Source organism: Elephas maximus, chromosome 20 (assembly GCF_024166365.1).
Source record: "Elephas maximus indicus isolate mEleMax1 chromosome 20, mEleMax1 primary haplotype, whole genome shotgun sequence".
Classification (NCBI taxonomy): domain Eukaryota; kingdom Metazoa; phylum Chordata; class Mammalia; order Proboscidea; family Elephantidae; genus Elephas; species Elephas maximus.
Window position 1 is genome coordinate 67053389 of NC_064838.1, and position 14097 is coordinate 67067485.

Here is a 14097-nt window from a genome sequence, read left to right on the forward strand (position 1 = left end):
TATCTGCTAACCATCGGGGCAGATGGGTCATCATCTCTCCAGTTCTGGAAGACCGTGTGCTGTCTCTGGCTCTTGGGTTTTTCACTTTTCCACACAGCTGTGGTTAATGGTGTAGCCATTCACCCTCAGCAGGCATAAATCCTTCTTCCCACAAGAGAATGTTGGCTGCCTGTGATGTTTACGGGACTAAAGGAGCAGCTGGCAATATCGGATTCAGGGCAAGTGGGTTGTCTTGGCCATCCTATTTAGCAGATGGCCAGGGCTTGATAGATTGAAGATTATTAGGATCTAAGTGAAGGGCCAAATGGCGTGGTGACCAGAAGTTGAGGGCAAGCACATACGTGAACGCGGGACTGTGCAGCTGGATGGGGCCTCCCACCTTCATTTGATTTTGCTTCCAGCAGGATTAAATGCAAGCCCTCCTGCAGAGCCTGGATTACAGACTTGTCTCTAGAGATGATTAATAAATAACTTGGCCACTAATTTGATAATTGGTTGAATCTGTACAGTGGGCTCTAATTTGAAAAGAAAACTCTGTGACATTTAGGTTCCATCACCATTTATATGAATTTGGTCTTTAGTCCAAACCCTAGTGTCATGGTTTTCTGTGTTGTCAATTTCTCCATCTTGGTTATATTTAAAGGCAACTTGTAAAGCTTTCATCTACCAGGTGCTCCTTGGAAACTCTATAGGGCAGTTCTACTCTGTCCTGTAGGGTCACTATGAGTCGGAATTGACTCGATGGCACTGGGTTTGGTTTTTTTGGGGGGCAAAGCAATTCATTCAGAGGCCTCTCCTGCATCTGTATGCCATCCTTTTGAAAATGACTAATGCCACAAAAGCTGCACTGAAATGGAAGTGCCAGGAGCTAAGTTATGCAATGAGAGCGCAGACTCCCCAGGGAATAGGCTCTCCATTTCTTCTAGTCCATTTTAAGTTCATTTGTGCGATTGCCCGCTTCTTGGTGTTACTGTGTAACTCCTTTGATCTTAAAGTGGAAAGAAGCAAATTTCAAGAGCCAGGAACACTCCTTACGTGGCTTGAAAAGGAGCGGCATTTTACAAGATTGAGTGAATGTCAAATAAAACATAAATTTGGGTCTTTTGAAATGTGAACTGAAATAGATATTACGTTTAAATAAATATTAAATAGCTATTATAGTTTAGCTTAACTAGTAAAATAAAATAGCTGTTATAACCAAAACCCAAACCCATTGCCGTCAATTCGATTCCGGAACCCACAAGCATATGTGTGAAAATAGCTATTATAGTTTAGCTTAACTAGTAAAAAATGTCTGAGTTGAGCATTATGCTCTTTTAAAATCTGTCTATCTGGGATCAAACTAACAACAGCAACACAAAATAGGAAGCTTAGGGAGGACTGAGTTTATGTTAATGGGGGAGGAACAACACAGAAGAAGCGTGAAAATGGTTGTGTAACTCAAAGAATATAGTCAATGTCTCTGAATTGTACCTGGAGAAATTGTTGAATTGGTATATGTCTTGCTGTATATATTCTCAGCAACAACAAAATAAATAAAATTTAAAAAATAAAATCATATGGAGCAGTTTTACTCTGACACACGTAGGGTCTCCATGAGTAGGAATTCACTCAATGGCAACTGATAACTGGTACACCCTCTGCCATGAGTGGGGGGTCCCTGGGTGGCGCGAACAGTTGAGCCCTTGACTACTAGTCAAAAGGTTGGTGGTTCAACCGGAGGCGCCTTGGAAGACAACCCTGGCAGTCTGCTTCCTAAAGGTCACAGCCTCGAAAACCCTATGGAGCAGTTCTACCCTGTACGCATGGATCACCATGAGATAGAGTTGACTCGACAAGGACTAACAACAGTAACTATGGATGGAGACCAGAATGCAAACATGAGTTGCTAAAACCACCTTCCGCACTGGTGGCATATTTAAAATATACCCAAATTGATTGGTTTATGTCCATGATTTTTTTTTAGGTAGTAAATTTACCTCTGATGAAATAATGAATAGGAGGGATTGCTTCAATTAGGAGTGCCCCTTACTAAGACAGGAAAACTGGTGGCACAGTGGTTTAAGTGCTACAGGTGCACAGTTTGAATCCATCAGGCACTGCTTGGACACTCTATGGGACAGTTCTACTCTGCCCTATAGGGACACAAGGAGTTGGAATAGATTCTACAGTGATGCGTTTGGGTTTTTTTTGTTTGTTTGTTTAACTGAAACAACCCCATTTATTAGCATTCCTTTTAAAAGATTCCCCAAACTGAGTTTTGGAACCAAGACATAGACTGGAGGATGAGCTCAAAGTTATTAATGCGTTTACTTTGATAATAATCAAAATAATCTTCGTTTTGCCCTCCCTTTCTCCTGTCATAGTACTGAAACCAAAATCGTTACTCTGAACAGATTAAAAAAGCAAATAGTTTTATTGAAGAAGAGTACAACTCGAGCTGGGCCTCACTAAGTGAAAGTACGAAGTGCTCCACATGGGCCAAACAAAGAAGGGTTTTCATACACATTTTCTAGCAAAACAAAGAGTTCTTTTTTCATATCTGATCAGCTGCATACTTCTTGAGAACAGTCTATACAAACTTTTTTTTTTTTTTCAGAGAACAATTTAACATACTCTTGTTGGAAAGTTTTTGCTTAATATTTTCTGAGAACTATTGTTAGTCACACACACACACAACACAACATAATAAACCCTGGTAGCGTAGTGGTTAAGTGTTACAGCTGCTAACCAAGAGGTCAGCAGTTCGAATCCACCAGGCGCTCCTTGGAAACTCAATGGGGCAGTTCTACTCTGTCCTATATAGGGTCGCTATGAGTCGGAATCCACTCGATGGCAATGGGTTTATTATGTTAGTCAGCTAACCCTCCCCCTCTTTGCTTACCAGAAAGGAATGTGAATTAACACTTTGTTGTGAGTGCAGCCCAAAAGACTCTAGTTTTGGATTCTGCTAGCACGTTCTCCCCCCTCCCTTTTGATCAAGCCACACCAAGGGGGCACCAATCACCCACAAAAGAGTAACCCTTCTTCCGCAGGGATTTTCACCTCTTTTTGTGGACGACTCCATTATTTACCTTGTTTCAGGGTCAAGTTTAATTTCTTCACCTTGCCATGCTGTTAGGCCTTATCTTCAGGGTGAGTAGTTTTCTTACTGGGGTTATGATAGCAAATAAGGCCACATTGGAGGAACAATTTCAGAATGAACTCAGACAACAAGGGTCAACTTGAAACATTCAAGGGAACCAAAGGTGGCTCTAGGAACCAGGGGCTTAGTCATCACTGAAGGTTTTCAAAGATTCAGTTTCCTTAAAACACATAATCCTGTGCATACCAAGAGAAATTTTAGTCTGGTGGCAGGCATTAGACAGGCATTTTCATATACCATTTAATAAAAAAAAACCTTACGGTGCAGTTCTCCTCTGTCCTGTAGGGTTGCTGTGAGTCGGTTTCAACTCAACAACAATTAATTAACCTTAGATTTGTCCACAGGTTTTTTGTTGTTGTTGATGATGGTGATTTTTTACCCAATTTCTGGTAACTGTATTAAGACAGCATTTTTCTTATTTTTGATCTCACTAATAAGAGTCAGAATTGACTCAACGGCAATGGGTTTAGTTTTTTTTTATTTTAATGTCCACATTATTTATTTAGTTTTTCCTTAAAAAGGTTTTTACTGGTTAGGAGGGGTCATTTGAAAACCTTCCCTGGAGCAGTGTGGGTCTCAGAAGCTCATTATCAAGAAAGAAGTGGTTAATCTCAATTCATTTACATACGTTTAATTTAGCCCAGGTGTTTTAAGAGATAACTAAGTTCTTTTCCTTCTAATTTTTATTATTTTCTTGGTAAGCAGTTTAGCCCCCTTTTCAGTAATTAAAATTGCTCTTTCTTTAAATAAAACACATTTTACACAGTATCTAGCTTAAGTTACTTAAAAGGTTTTGCTTTTAAGATTTTGCGTTCAAGGTTGGCATAAACAAAGAAATCTTTGTCAGAATGAATTCATTTTCATTAATTCCTGAGAATATTAGGGCTATTTAATTTATATAAGTGCTTGTTTATCATTAAACTGATCAGATAAAGTTCTTTGAAGGGATATTATGATCTATCTTAATAATACCATCCAGAGGTAGGAAATTGTTATATTTTTATAGCCTGTTTTTAGCATACTTTATAGGATCCTTATTTTTTTTTCAGAGAAGCAATTTAAAATAATTTGTTCTTTTTAAAGCCTTGCTGTACCAATCAAAATAATAATTCATACTTTTGAAGTAGATGAATTTGTATTAAAGTTTCTCAATTTAGCTACTGAAACCCCAATTCATAAGACAAGTGCAATAAACAATTTTTTTTGAGAGGGGACCATAAAAAAAATAAAGACTTAGAAGATTGCTTCACCAGTCACAGCTTCCTGAGACAAGACAGAAACTCAGACACAAAATGAGACTAGAGACAAGCCCTCAGAGCAAAATGAAACAGGAAAACCACATAAACTCACCAGTCTATGAGGCCAACTCAAAATCCAGGCTTATACAATACCATACAAGACAGGCAACCCATTTTCTTAAAATGTATACAGCAATTCTTTGGTAAGATTGACTAAAACAGCTACTAGATAAACTCATTAATTTACCAGAGTGTCAGATGGAGGAATTTTATTCAGACCCCTTGACTAAAACTGGGCATTAAATAAAAGTTTCCCAGAGGGAAAAAAAAAAAAGACAACACAAATGGAAACTCATTTTCTCTAAGTGATCACTGAAATTTTTTAAATTACTTCAAGTATATTTAACATATATTGTATTTGAACATGAACCCTAAACCAGCATCTCCGTGGGGGTGGGGGTAAATCCGTTTATCAAGGATGTTAAGAATAGTTGAAACTTTGGTCTCCCAGAGTCAAATAAAATTCCTGGCAGGGAGTCTGACACAGGGTTTGGTCAGTGTTTTGTTTCACAGTGTGCCTCCATTGCATGAGAGTTGTCTTGTAGCTAGTGGGCACCTTAATGCTCTGGCCCATCTCATGTCCCTTTCATGAGTGTCTTTCCTTTCGCAAGTGTCTTTCTGTCAGTGGTGAGCACCTTAGAGGCTTTTAAGATGCTCAAACCCATGCCCATGTTTTCTGCAGCTTTAAAACTCTAGGATTCCTTTGTAATAACCATACAAAACCTGGTGTCATTCTTTCTAAACCTAATTCATCCTGCCAGCTAGAGACCTAGACTCTTATTTTAAACCTTAAATGTACTAGTTTCTCCAGTTGGAAAGCACCCAAAAGTGGCCACTGATTTAACAAGGTGTCAATAGGGAGCTCAAACAAAAATCCAAATACAGGCAAGACCTAGGCCCATATTTCTTGGCCATGTAGAAAGCCCCAGTTCTACTAGGAAAATCAGCTGCTTTCTTAGATTCAGCATTGAACACTACTGGGGAGAATTTAAAGGGTATTTTAGACAAAGGCTTATTGGCCATCCTTTTTAGAAAAAGCAGTTCAGACAGAGTATTGTCAGAAGAATAAGAGGATGGAGAAAGATAAAAAGAAGTAGGAGCTGGCAATAGTGTAGAGGGGCCAGGAGCCATGTTTTGGCATTTTAATTTCTTATTTTGTTTGGTCAATTTGGAAACAGTGTCCTTCAGGGAAGCTATTTTACCAACTTGATGTCTTTTAGAAGCTTCAAGCTACCAGTCAAAATAGGGATCGCACTGAGATTGTTTATTTTGGGAGCTTCTATTTTCTAATTTACTGTGCAGAAAAAATAGAAGGTCAAACGACCCTCAGAGTCCCCCAGATTGGCCACTGAATTTCCAAACTGTCTCTGGTAAGGTTATGCTAGCCAGACAAGAACCCACACATCATGGGACTAAAATGCTTGTTCACATCCTGAGCAGGGACGTCGCAGAGGGCGGCTCTGAGTTGTTCCTAGATGTGGCATTACCTGTATTTCCAGCAGATAGACAAAATGTGCACACACAAAACAAATTCAACAATAGAAGTCGAAGAGCTACCACACAAGAGAGTGGAGCTCAGATTCAAGAAGTTATGTACCTTAAGATGACTCCTGAGAATTCGTGTAAGTGGAGAGCCCAAACAGCTTGGCTGGTACTGGAGCCCGAGTCCTCAATATCTGGGGGGTTGAGAAAGACAGTGCACTTTCTGTACCCTGCTTCTGACACCAGAAATGTTGTAGTTCTCAAACCAAAATTCTTACTCTGTACAGATTAAAAAAGCAAAGAATTTTATTGAGGGATAGTACAGCTCAAGCTGGGCCAGACTAAGTGAAAGTACAAAGTGCTCCACAGGGGCTAAGCAAAGAGTGGTTTTTATGCACATTTTATAGCCGAATAAAGCAGTTCTTTCTTCATATCTGATCAACCACATACTTCCTGAGAATGGTCCATACAAATTTTTTTTTTCTAAGAATGATTCTAACACACTGTTCCTGGAACATTTTTGTTTAACATTTTCTGAAAACTATTATGTTAGTCAGCTAAATGCCCCTCACCCCCTGCTTTGCTTACCAGAAAGTAGTATGTTAACTCCATGTTGTGAGCCCATCCTAAATGCCTCTAGTTTTGGATTCTGCTAGCACACCCCTCATCTACCTTCTCAACCTCAGCCATATAAACCAGCAAAGGAAGTAGAAGACTTTCTGTTTCTGAGTTGCATAGAATCCAGGGTCAGACTCTTGAGCTCGAACTAGGCCAGACCTGAGTAATCGGGCACAGAGCTGCTATAGTTAGAAGTGACCAGAACTTGAACCTACACTAAGATGCCTGGTTATTTTCTTCTTGCATGGGCTACAAATGTTGTCTTTGGTTTACAGTTATGGAGGATTAGAACACTTCCCCTGAACATTTACCTCATTACATAAAATTAAATGGATTAAAGGGCTTCCCTGACTGTAAAATAGCTCTCTGCAAAATTGAGATTAAAGATCACGATATCTGAAAAGTTGCCATATTAGAAGACGGATAACAGAATTTTGAATGAGAACATGTGTTGGTTAGGTAGACAGCAAACGCCATATCTTTTAATGTGAGATCTCACTGAACAACCTTTAAGATAAATTATAAGCAGAGTATTTTGGTTAATAAAATCAATGATATCAAAACCTGTTCTCCATCCTCCATCCCTACACATACGCATAAATACTATAGCAATTAACCTTTGCTATGGGCAAATGGGAGCCCTGGTGGCGTAGTGATTAAGTGCTATAGCTGCTAACCAAAAGCCTGGCTGCTAACCAAAAAACCAGCAGTTCGAATCCACCAGCCATTCCTTGGAAACCCTGTGGGGCAGCCCTCCTGCATCCCGTGGGCTCTCTATGAGTTGGAATCAACTCGACCGCAACGGGCTTGGTTTTTGGGTTTGATGTGAAAATGATCCCAAAATTCAGTTTGAACAGTAACATAATAAACAATATTTTAGGATTCTGTGGGTGGCTGGTTGGTTTTTACGGTCTGGGCCTGCTCAGATGGTCTCTTTAGTCTGCAGGTGGTTCAACTGAGGCTAGGTAGTCTAGAGTAGACTCACTCACCTGTCAGTCTAGCTGTTGGCAGGACATTGGGTCTAGAATGATGTTATCTGGGATAGCTTATTTTAGCTCTCTGGGGTCTCTCATCCCCTCTGGTTGACTCAGCTGGGCTTCTTCACTTGTGGATTCGGATTCCAAAGAGTAGCAAGAGGGTAACCATGTGTCCAAATGCTTTGTGAGCCTCTTTGCATCATGTTCACTTATGTCTCATTGGCCAAAGCAAGTCACGTGGCCAAGCATAATTTTAAAGGGTACAGGAAATGATATAAGCTTTTTGATAGGATGAGCTGAGCAGCAAAGTCAAATTGCAGATGAGAGGGATAGGAGGAATTTGTGTCCATTTTGTCATTTCCCACAGATATTAAGGTAACTACAGGGAGTTAAACTGGCATAAACATCTCCACCACACTGAATCAAGAAGGAGGAAGACCATCTTTTTTGCCTACAACTTCAATTTGATATGGAGTCTTTCTCTGGACTCTTATTTTATTCTATCACTTTTGAGTTTTGGACACATTTGCTGGAAGGCTTTCTTATGTTGCATTCTTGAATTGTGATTCCATTTTTGAAGCGTTGGCTTTCATTTTGATCAGTTATTTATTATGGTGCAAATGCTTTTTTTTTTTTTTAATACAGTTTAGATTTGGTATATTCTGTGGATGTCTGCCCTTCAAGAGTGTTGCATTCTTCAACCAGTGTGGTAGACTCTGGCTTGAGCTTCTGTTTAGGCACTTTGGACTCACGCTCATGTGAACTCCCAGAATTACACCTTTGTGATCTGACACACTGAGTTTCTATTCACTGATCCTTTTTTATTTTTATATTTGTAATGTTGACGGTGTCATACCAAATTCCACATCATTTTATTAGTCTGTAAACACAACACAGTGTATAATGACACCTGTCTTCTGAATTTAGTTGGAACTCAGGTCTCCAGACGTTAAGTTGTAATTATGATTAACACATAGAGCATCTAACCTCAACTTTGGCATTATTGATATTTTGAGCCAGATAATCTGTTGTTGTGGGGGCACATCTTGACCATTATAGGAATTTTGCAGCTTCCCTGACCTCTACCCAGTTGATGCCAATAGCACCTCCCCTCAAAACCTCCCTCAGCTGTGACAGCCAAAAATGTCATCAGATGTGGTCAGGTGTCCCCTGCAGGGGAGTAGCGAAGCTACCCCTAGTTGATAACTACTAGTCTAACTTGGAGGCAGAGAAGAGAAGGAAAATATGAGAGTTATGGGTCACTGTCACAAAGAGGAAACCAGGAGCAGCAACCCAACAGGAAGAATTTGTAAGGGAGGAAAGGGTGTGGAAAATTTTAATCACCTTAAAATTCACCCTAGGGATGGCCCTAGATTCCTTTGAATTAACTTGGAAACAGCAAATGGGACCTTGCTACACATCGAAAGGTTTATTAGTATCTCAATTTCATTATGTTAGAAGTAGATTAGAAGTAAGTACCATGCCGGAAAAAAAAACAGGAGCTATGCTGACCACAGATAATGGACTTTGAAAAAATCTTTATTTCGGAAAAAATCAAGATACACAAAAGTAGAGAAAATCATATCATGAACCATCATATACCCGTCATCCAAAATAAGAAATTATTGATTCATGGCCAGTCTTGAGGCATCTACACCCCACTCACTCCTGGATTAGTTTGCAGTAAATTACAGGTGTTGTTTCATTTCATTTGTAAATATTTCATTATATGTCTACAAGAAAGTACTTAAAAACTGAAATTACAATGTAATGGTGCATTTTTAATCTTCTAGAAGGGAGAAGAATGAGAATTTCTGCTGAGTTGTGTCAGTTAAGGGAAAGGCTGGGTGGGATCAAGATAAAAAAGGTTTGGTATTTGTGGCACTAAAACCCCAGAAGGAAATGAAGGGATAGGAGACACTGCATCTTTGAGCTCTTTATAGTTGGTGGTAACACACAGGGAACTACGGTCCTTAGGAAGGGGAATTGGCCAGCAGGGAGCAGATCTATTTTCTAGAAAGAGGGGAAAATCAGAATCACACGAAGGGATTGGAATACTTGGTCAGTGATGGATTGCTCTCTGATGACTTTCAATGACTTTAGCTGATCAGGGCCTCCTTTTAATAAAACAAAGCAGAAGAAAGTCTTGAGGTTGCTTTTTACGATTTTTGCTAGGACAATGATATTTCTACTGTTATAATGTATTCTGAGAAGTTTCTTTCTTTTGATTTAGACTTCCTCACTTGATTTTATTATGTCATAAATCTCCCACATTTGGTGAGCGCCATAGTGTATGTGAGACCTGAGCAGCTTGCTAGATAACATCTATTTCCCCCCCTTCTCTTTAGAGGATTAAACCGAGGCTGTTATGTCTGATGCCAGAATAGATTTAACCAATCATGTTTCCTTTACACGTAGGTCAGTCCAAGGGACAATGCTGCACTGGATCCTATTATCCACGGGTTGAAGGGCGTCGTACATCATGGTAAGTTAAGCCACCTACGCTTCCTTTTCCTGGTATGCTAACGGTGAGGATCCCCACATAAAGGAATGGGGTTATCCTGAAGAGAACAGAGAGTGACACCCATTGGTCATCCACTGATATTTAAGGGCATTAGAGCCATTATTTGACAGGTAAAGAGCAGGCCCATTTTAACCTGCAAATAGATCTGGGTTAGCAGTAAGCAGTTTGTTCTTTTTCAGGTACCACTTTGAATGTGTTATAAACCAGAACACCCTACATTGTACCATTCATTTGTGTAGTAGATGCTTGGAAGCTGCTGTTTGTCTCATACCCCCTCCCCTCCAAAATATTTTCAAGTTTCTTTTCATTTATAAGTTTTTTGATTTGCCTCTCGGATTTAGGGAGTGGCTCTAAAAAAATGTAAGTAGCTGCGACAATTCATTAAGCTTCACAGCACGTGAACAAGCATTATCAACGACTAGGATGGAAAAGGCTGGGCCGTGTTTCTGTGCGGCAGGCTTCTTATCCTCAGGCATAAAACTGGGAGAGAAAGTAAGATAAATGGGTTCTGTCTTTTCCAACTGGTTTTTATTGGAGAAATTCCTTTGCAACTTTATTATCGACAATGCATCATTACCTGTGACATCAGGATCCTCTAATTTCAACAGTACCGTTGCCGCAGCAAGCTGTGGAGTCTGGGTGTAATGTACTGATTTGCAAAGTTTTAATAGTCTAATTAGCATTCCAACGACATTGACAGAAGAGCACTAGGAACATCATAAATCTCCCCTTCATCTCCACAGCTGAGATAAAATGTCTTCACACCCTTTTTTGGAGGATTGTCTTTAGACATTAGCCAACTCCCTAGAGCTCAACGAACATCTTTCCCCTTCTCTCCCAAGGAAGCGAAAACCAGTTGTCAGTGTCTGATAGAAGCAAATAGGGTTTGGGATGAGTTGTTCTGCTCTCAAGGCTGTTTGATAGTGTAGCAGGTAACACTAATAACCCAGTGAACGCAGGCAAATAGGGTGACTAATAACACCCCAGGTTTTAATTTCAGGGAGCTTCGTTGCATCTTCCCAGTTTTCAATTTCTATGTGTTTCCGTGAAGTAAACCCCTCACACGGAGCTAGAAAGTAGATTGTGTTTAACAAAAGTGGGTGTTATTCTAAACATTCCCCTAGGGAACAGAACATGGTTGCCGGAAATTATTTTGACTGCTCATTTGTTTTTTATGTTGGTGGTGGTGGTGGTTTGGAGGGGTGGAGGGAGATTTGTATTTGTGCTCTGGGCAGCCTCAAAAATGCAAGAAAAGCGAGGGTTATGGGTAACGCATCATGTTCACTGTGATTCTCTCCCATAAAATCCCCTCGAGCACCCAGTTGATTAAACTCTTGGTTGAAATTCCAACCCATAGCGTAGGTTATGACTTTTGGGTTTTGAAATGTAGCGAATGATGGATATATCTTACTTAACCCCAACCCTCTGACTCTTGTACCAAATGCTTTGCCTTTTTGAAAACAAACACACCATGAAGAATTCTAGACTCTTCCAAACAGATACCTATGTTGTAACAAGAGGGGAGGGGCTCTACTAGCCATAGCATTTAAGTCAATCTGTGTATTTTTGTTCCGTGATGATAGTTGAAGGAGCTTTCATATGGTAAGATAAGCAGTAGCCTTTCCTTATCCCCGAGATCCCCAATTCTCAGGAAACTCGCTGCCTGGCCATCCTTCAGTCCGTGAGCTATGTGATGGCATAATTGTGTTATCCTTCCTCATCAGCCAGAGTTCCCCTCTGTCTTAGGCTGGATTCTCTAGAGAAGCAAAACCAGTGAAGCATATAAATATATAGAGAGAGAAATTTATGTCAAGGAAATGGCTTACACAGTTGTAGGGGCTGATAAGTCCCAAGTCTGTGGGTCAGGCTAGAGGCTTCTCCTGACTCACGTAGCTGCAGGAGCTGGCAAACCCAAAATCAGCAGATCAAACAGCAGGCCTCTGGCTCACAGGCTGCAGGGGCTAATGAATCCCAAGATCAGCAGGTAGGCTGCTAGCTCAAGTCCCAAGAACCAGAGGTCAGATGAACAGGAGCTAGCTTCAGGATCCAGAGTGAGCAAAAGCCCGTGAGCCTTGTCAAAAAGTCCACCTGTATTGGGTGCAGGTCACACCCCTAAGGAAACTCCTTTCAACTGGCTGCTTACAGCAAATCTCATCATGAAAGGTGATTGCATTATATCAGATCTTACTATGGAGGTGATTATATCATGACATAGGTGCCAAACTACATTGTAACTGCCATACCACTGGGAATCATGGCCTAGCCAAGTTGACACCCAACCTTAATCATCACAGCTTCTAAGAGCCTCTTACATAGGGAGACTTTACCTAGCATTGGGAGGGTTACAGAGATGCACAAGATGTGGTTTCAACCCTTCTGTCTAGCTGGAAAGTCAGAGGCAACCCACAAAAAATAATTATTTTAAAAGAAGTTCACTTGCTTATTCAGTAAAAATACGTTGTGTGTCTACTCAGTGTGATCACAGGCATAGGCCAGCCCTTGTAGACCTGGCAGAGAGATGAAGTAACCTCTGGGCTATTCCTCAGGCTGCCCAGTGAGTATTACCCCTCTCAGCCTTTGCACTTGCTATTTACTGTATGAAAGTCCTTCCCTCAGCTCTTGGCCAGGGTTTCTGTCTCTCATGCTTTCAGGTCTCAATTCAGGTTTTGTCTCCACAGGTTTGGAAAAGAAAGGATTAGGGCTGTGTCTTGAAAACATGGTGTTTGTGCTCAGTTCTTGGGCTGTTGCTGTTTTCTGTTTTGATAACCCTCAGCACTTCTGTCATTTTTCCAAAAGAGAATAGATGTTTGAAATAGCCACAAAAAAAACTTTGGTTGAAACTAGAAGCATTTTTAGTTGAAGGACTTGTGAGGGATTTGAATGACCTGTTAATTTAATGTCACATAAATAATTGTGCCCTTCACAGGGTCTCCAGCTTGAGAATGATGATAGAGATGTGTAAAGGGAAAAATCAATAAAGATTCCTGTTGAAGTTCAGAACTGGCTTTTATTTCTACAGCTCTGGGAGTCATATCTTAGAATGTTAATTTCTCATTAAGTGAGTGGGTTTTTTTTTTTTTTTTTTAAATAGGGAGGATCTTACATGTTTCTTCAGCTGAAACACCAATGAGTCATCTGATCATAGCAGCCAAGCACTCTTGGCAGTTGGTCATTTAGAACCCTCTGAGAGGCAGATGCCAAGGTGGAATTATCAGTGAAAGAGTATTTCTGGAGTGAGCTACTGTCCATAAAGAATGAAGGGGAGAAGGAGCAGGAGTAGGCACAGAAGATGTTTGGGCTGTGATGCAGGTCTGACACTTGTAAAAGGAGACAAGGAAGATAGAAGGATTGACTCCAGGCAGCTCTGAGAAGATCTTGGCCTGGGCAATGGAGAATCACAGAGCAAAGATTGCCCACGAGAAGAGTTCTGTGTTGGGCCGGAATGGCCCAGTTCTAGTACCCACCATGCTCAGTCATTGACTGGAGCAACCCAGGGAGAGTGTGGCCTCCACAGATTATGTTGGTGGAATCCAAAGGCACAGCAGCTGGAGGCTGACAGCTGGTCACCCTCCTCATAGCAGGTTGGCTCTGAAAGGAAGACCTTCGGGTATACCCCCGAGGCTGACTGAGAGGTTCATGTCGTCCTTCTAAAGCCTTTCTAATCACTTTTTTAAAAAAGATTGTATTTTTGGTGGAAGTATACACAGCAAAATCAGGTTCCTGTTCAACAGTTTCTACACGTGATGTTCTGTGACATTGGTTACATTCTTCAGTTTGTGTCAAAATTCTCATTATTTCAAGTTGTTCCATTCCCATTAACTTAGCCTTGCTGCCCCCTAAACTTCTCAACTATGCTTTAGAGTAACTGTTGTCCATTTGGTCTCATATTGATAATTTTTTAAAAGAGCACAGTCTTCAAGGGTGAAATTCTTTACCTTTTGAGCGAACCTGCTATTGAGTTGAATGAAAGGTGATTTCAAGATTTGAAGTATTTCAGAGCAATAGGCTCAGGGATTCTTCCAGTCTTAATGGGTTGAGTAAGTCTAGATTCTT

General features: G+C 40.5%; 1 protein-coding gene across 4 annotated transcripts in view; it reads left to right on the plus strand.

Moving 5' to 3' along the window:
- Positions 1 to 14097, plus strand: part of PTPRG (protein tyrosine phosphatase receptor type G) — an 823034-nt gene that overhangs the window by 629225 nt on the left and 179712 nt on the right. For all 4 annotated transcript variants that reach the window (XM_049861696.1, XM_049861694.1, XM_049861693.1 and 1 more), the window contains one exon: positions 9939 to 10005. In XM_049861696.1, the coding sequence (XP_049717653.1) occupies positions 9939 to 10005 (67 nt within the window). The remainder of the gene's footprint in view (positions 1 to 9938; positions 10006 to 14097) is intronic.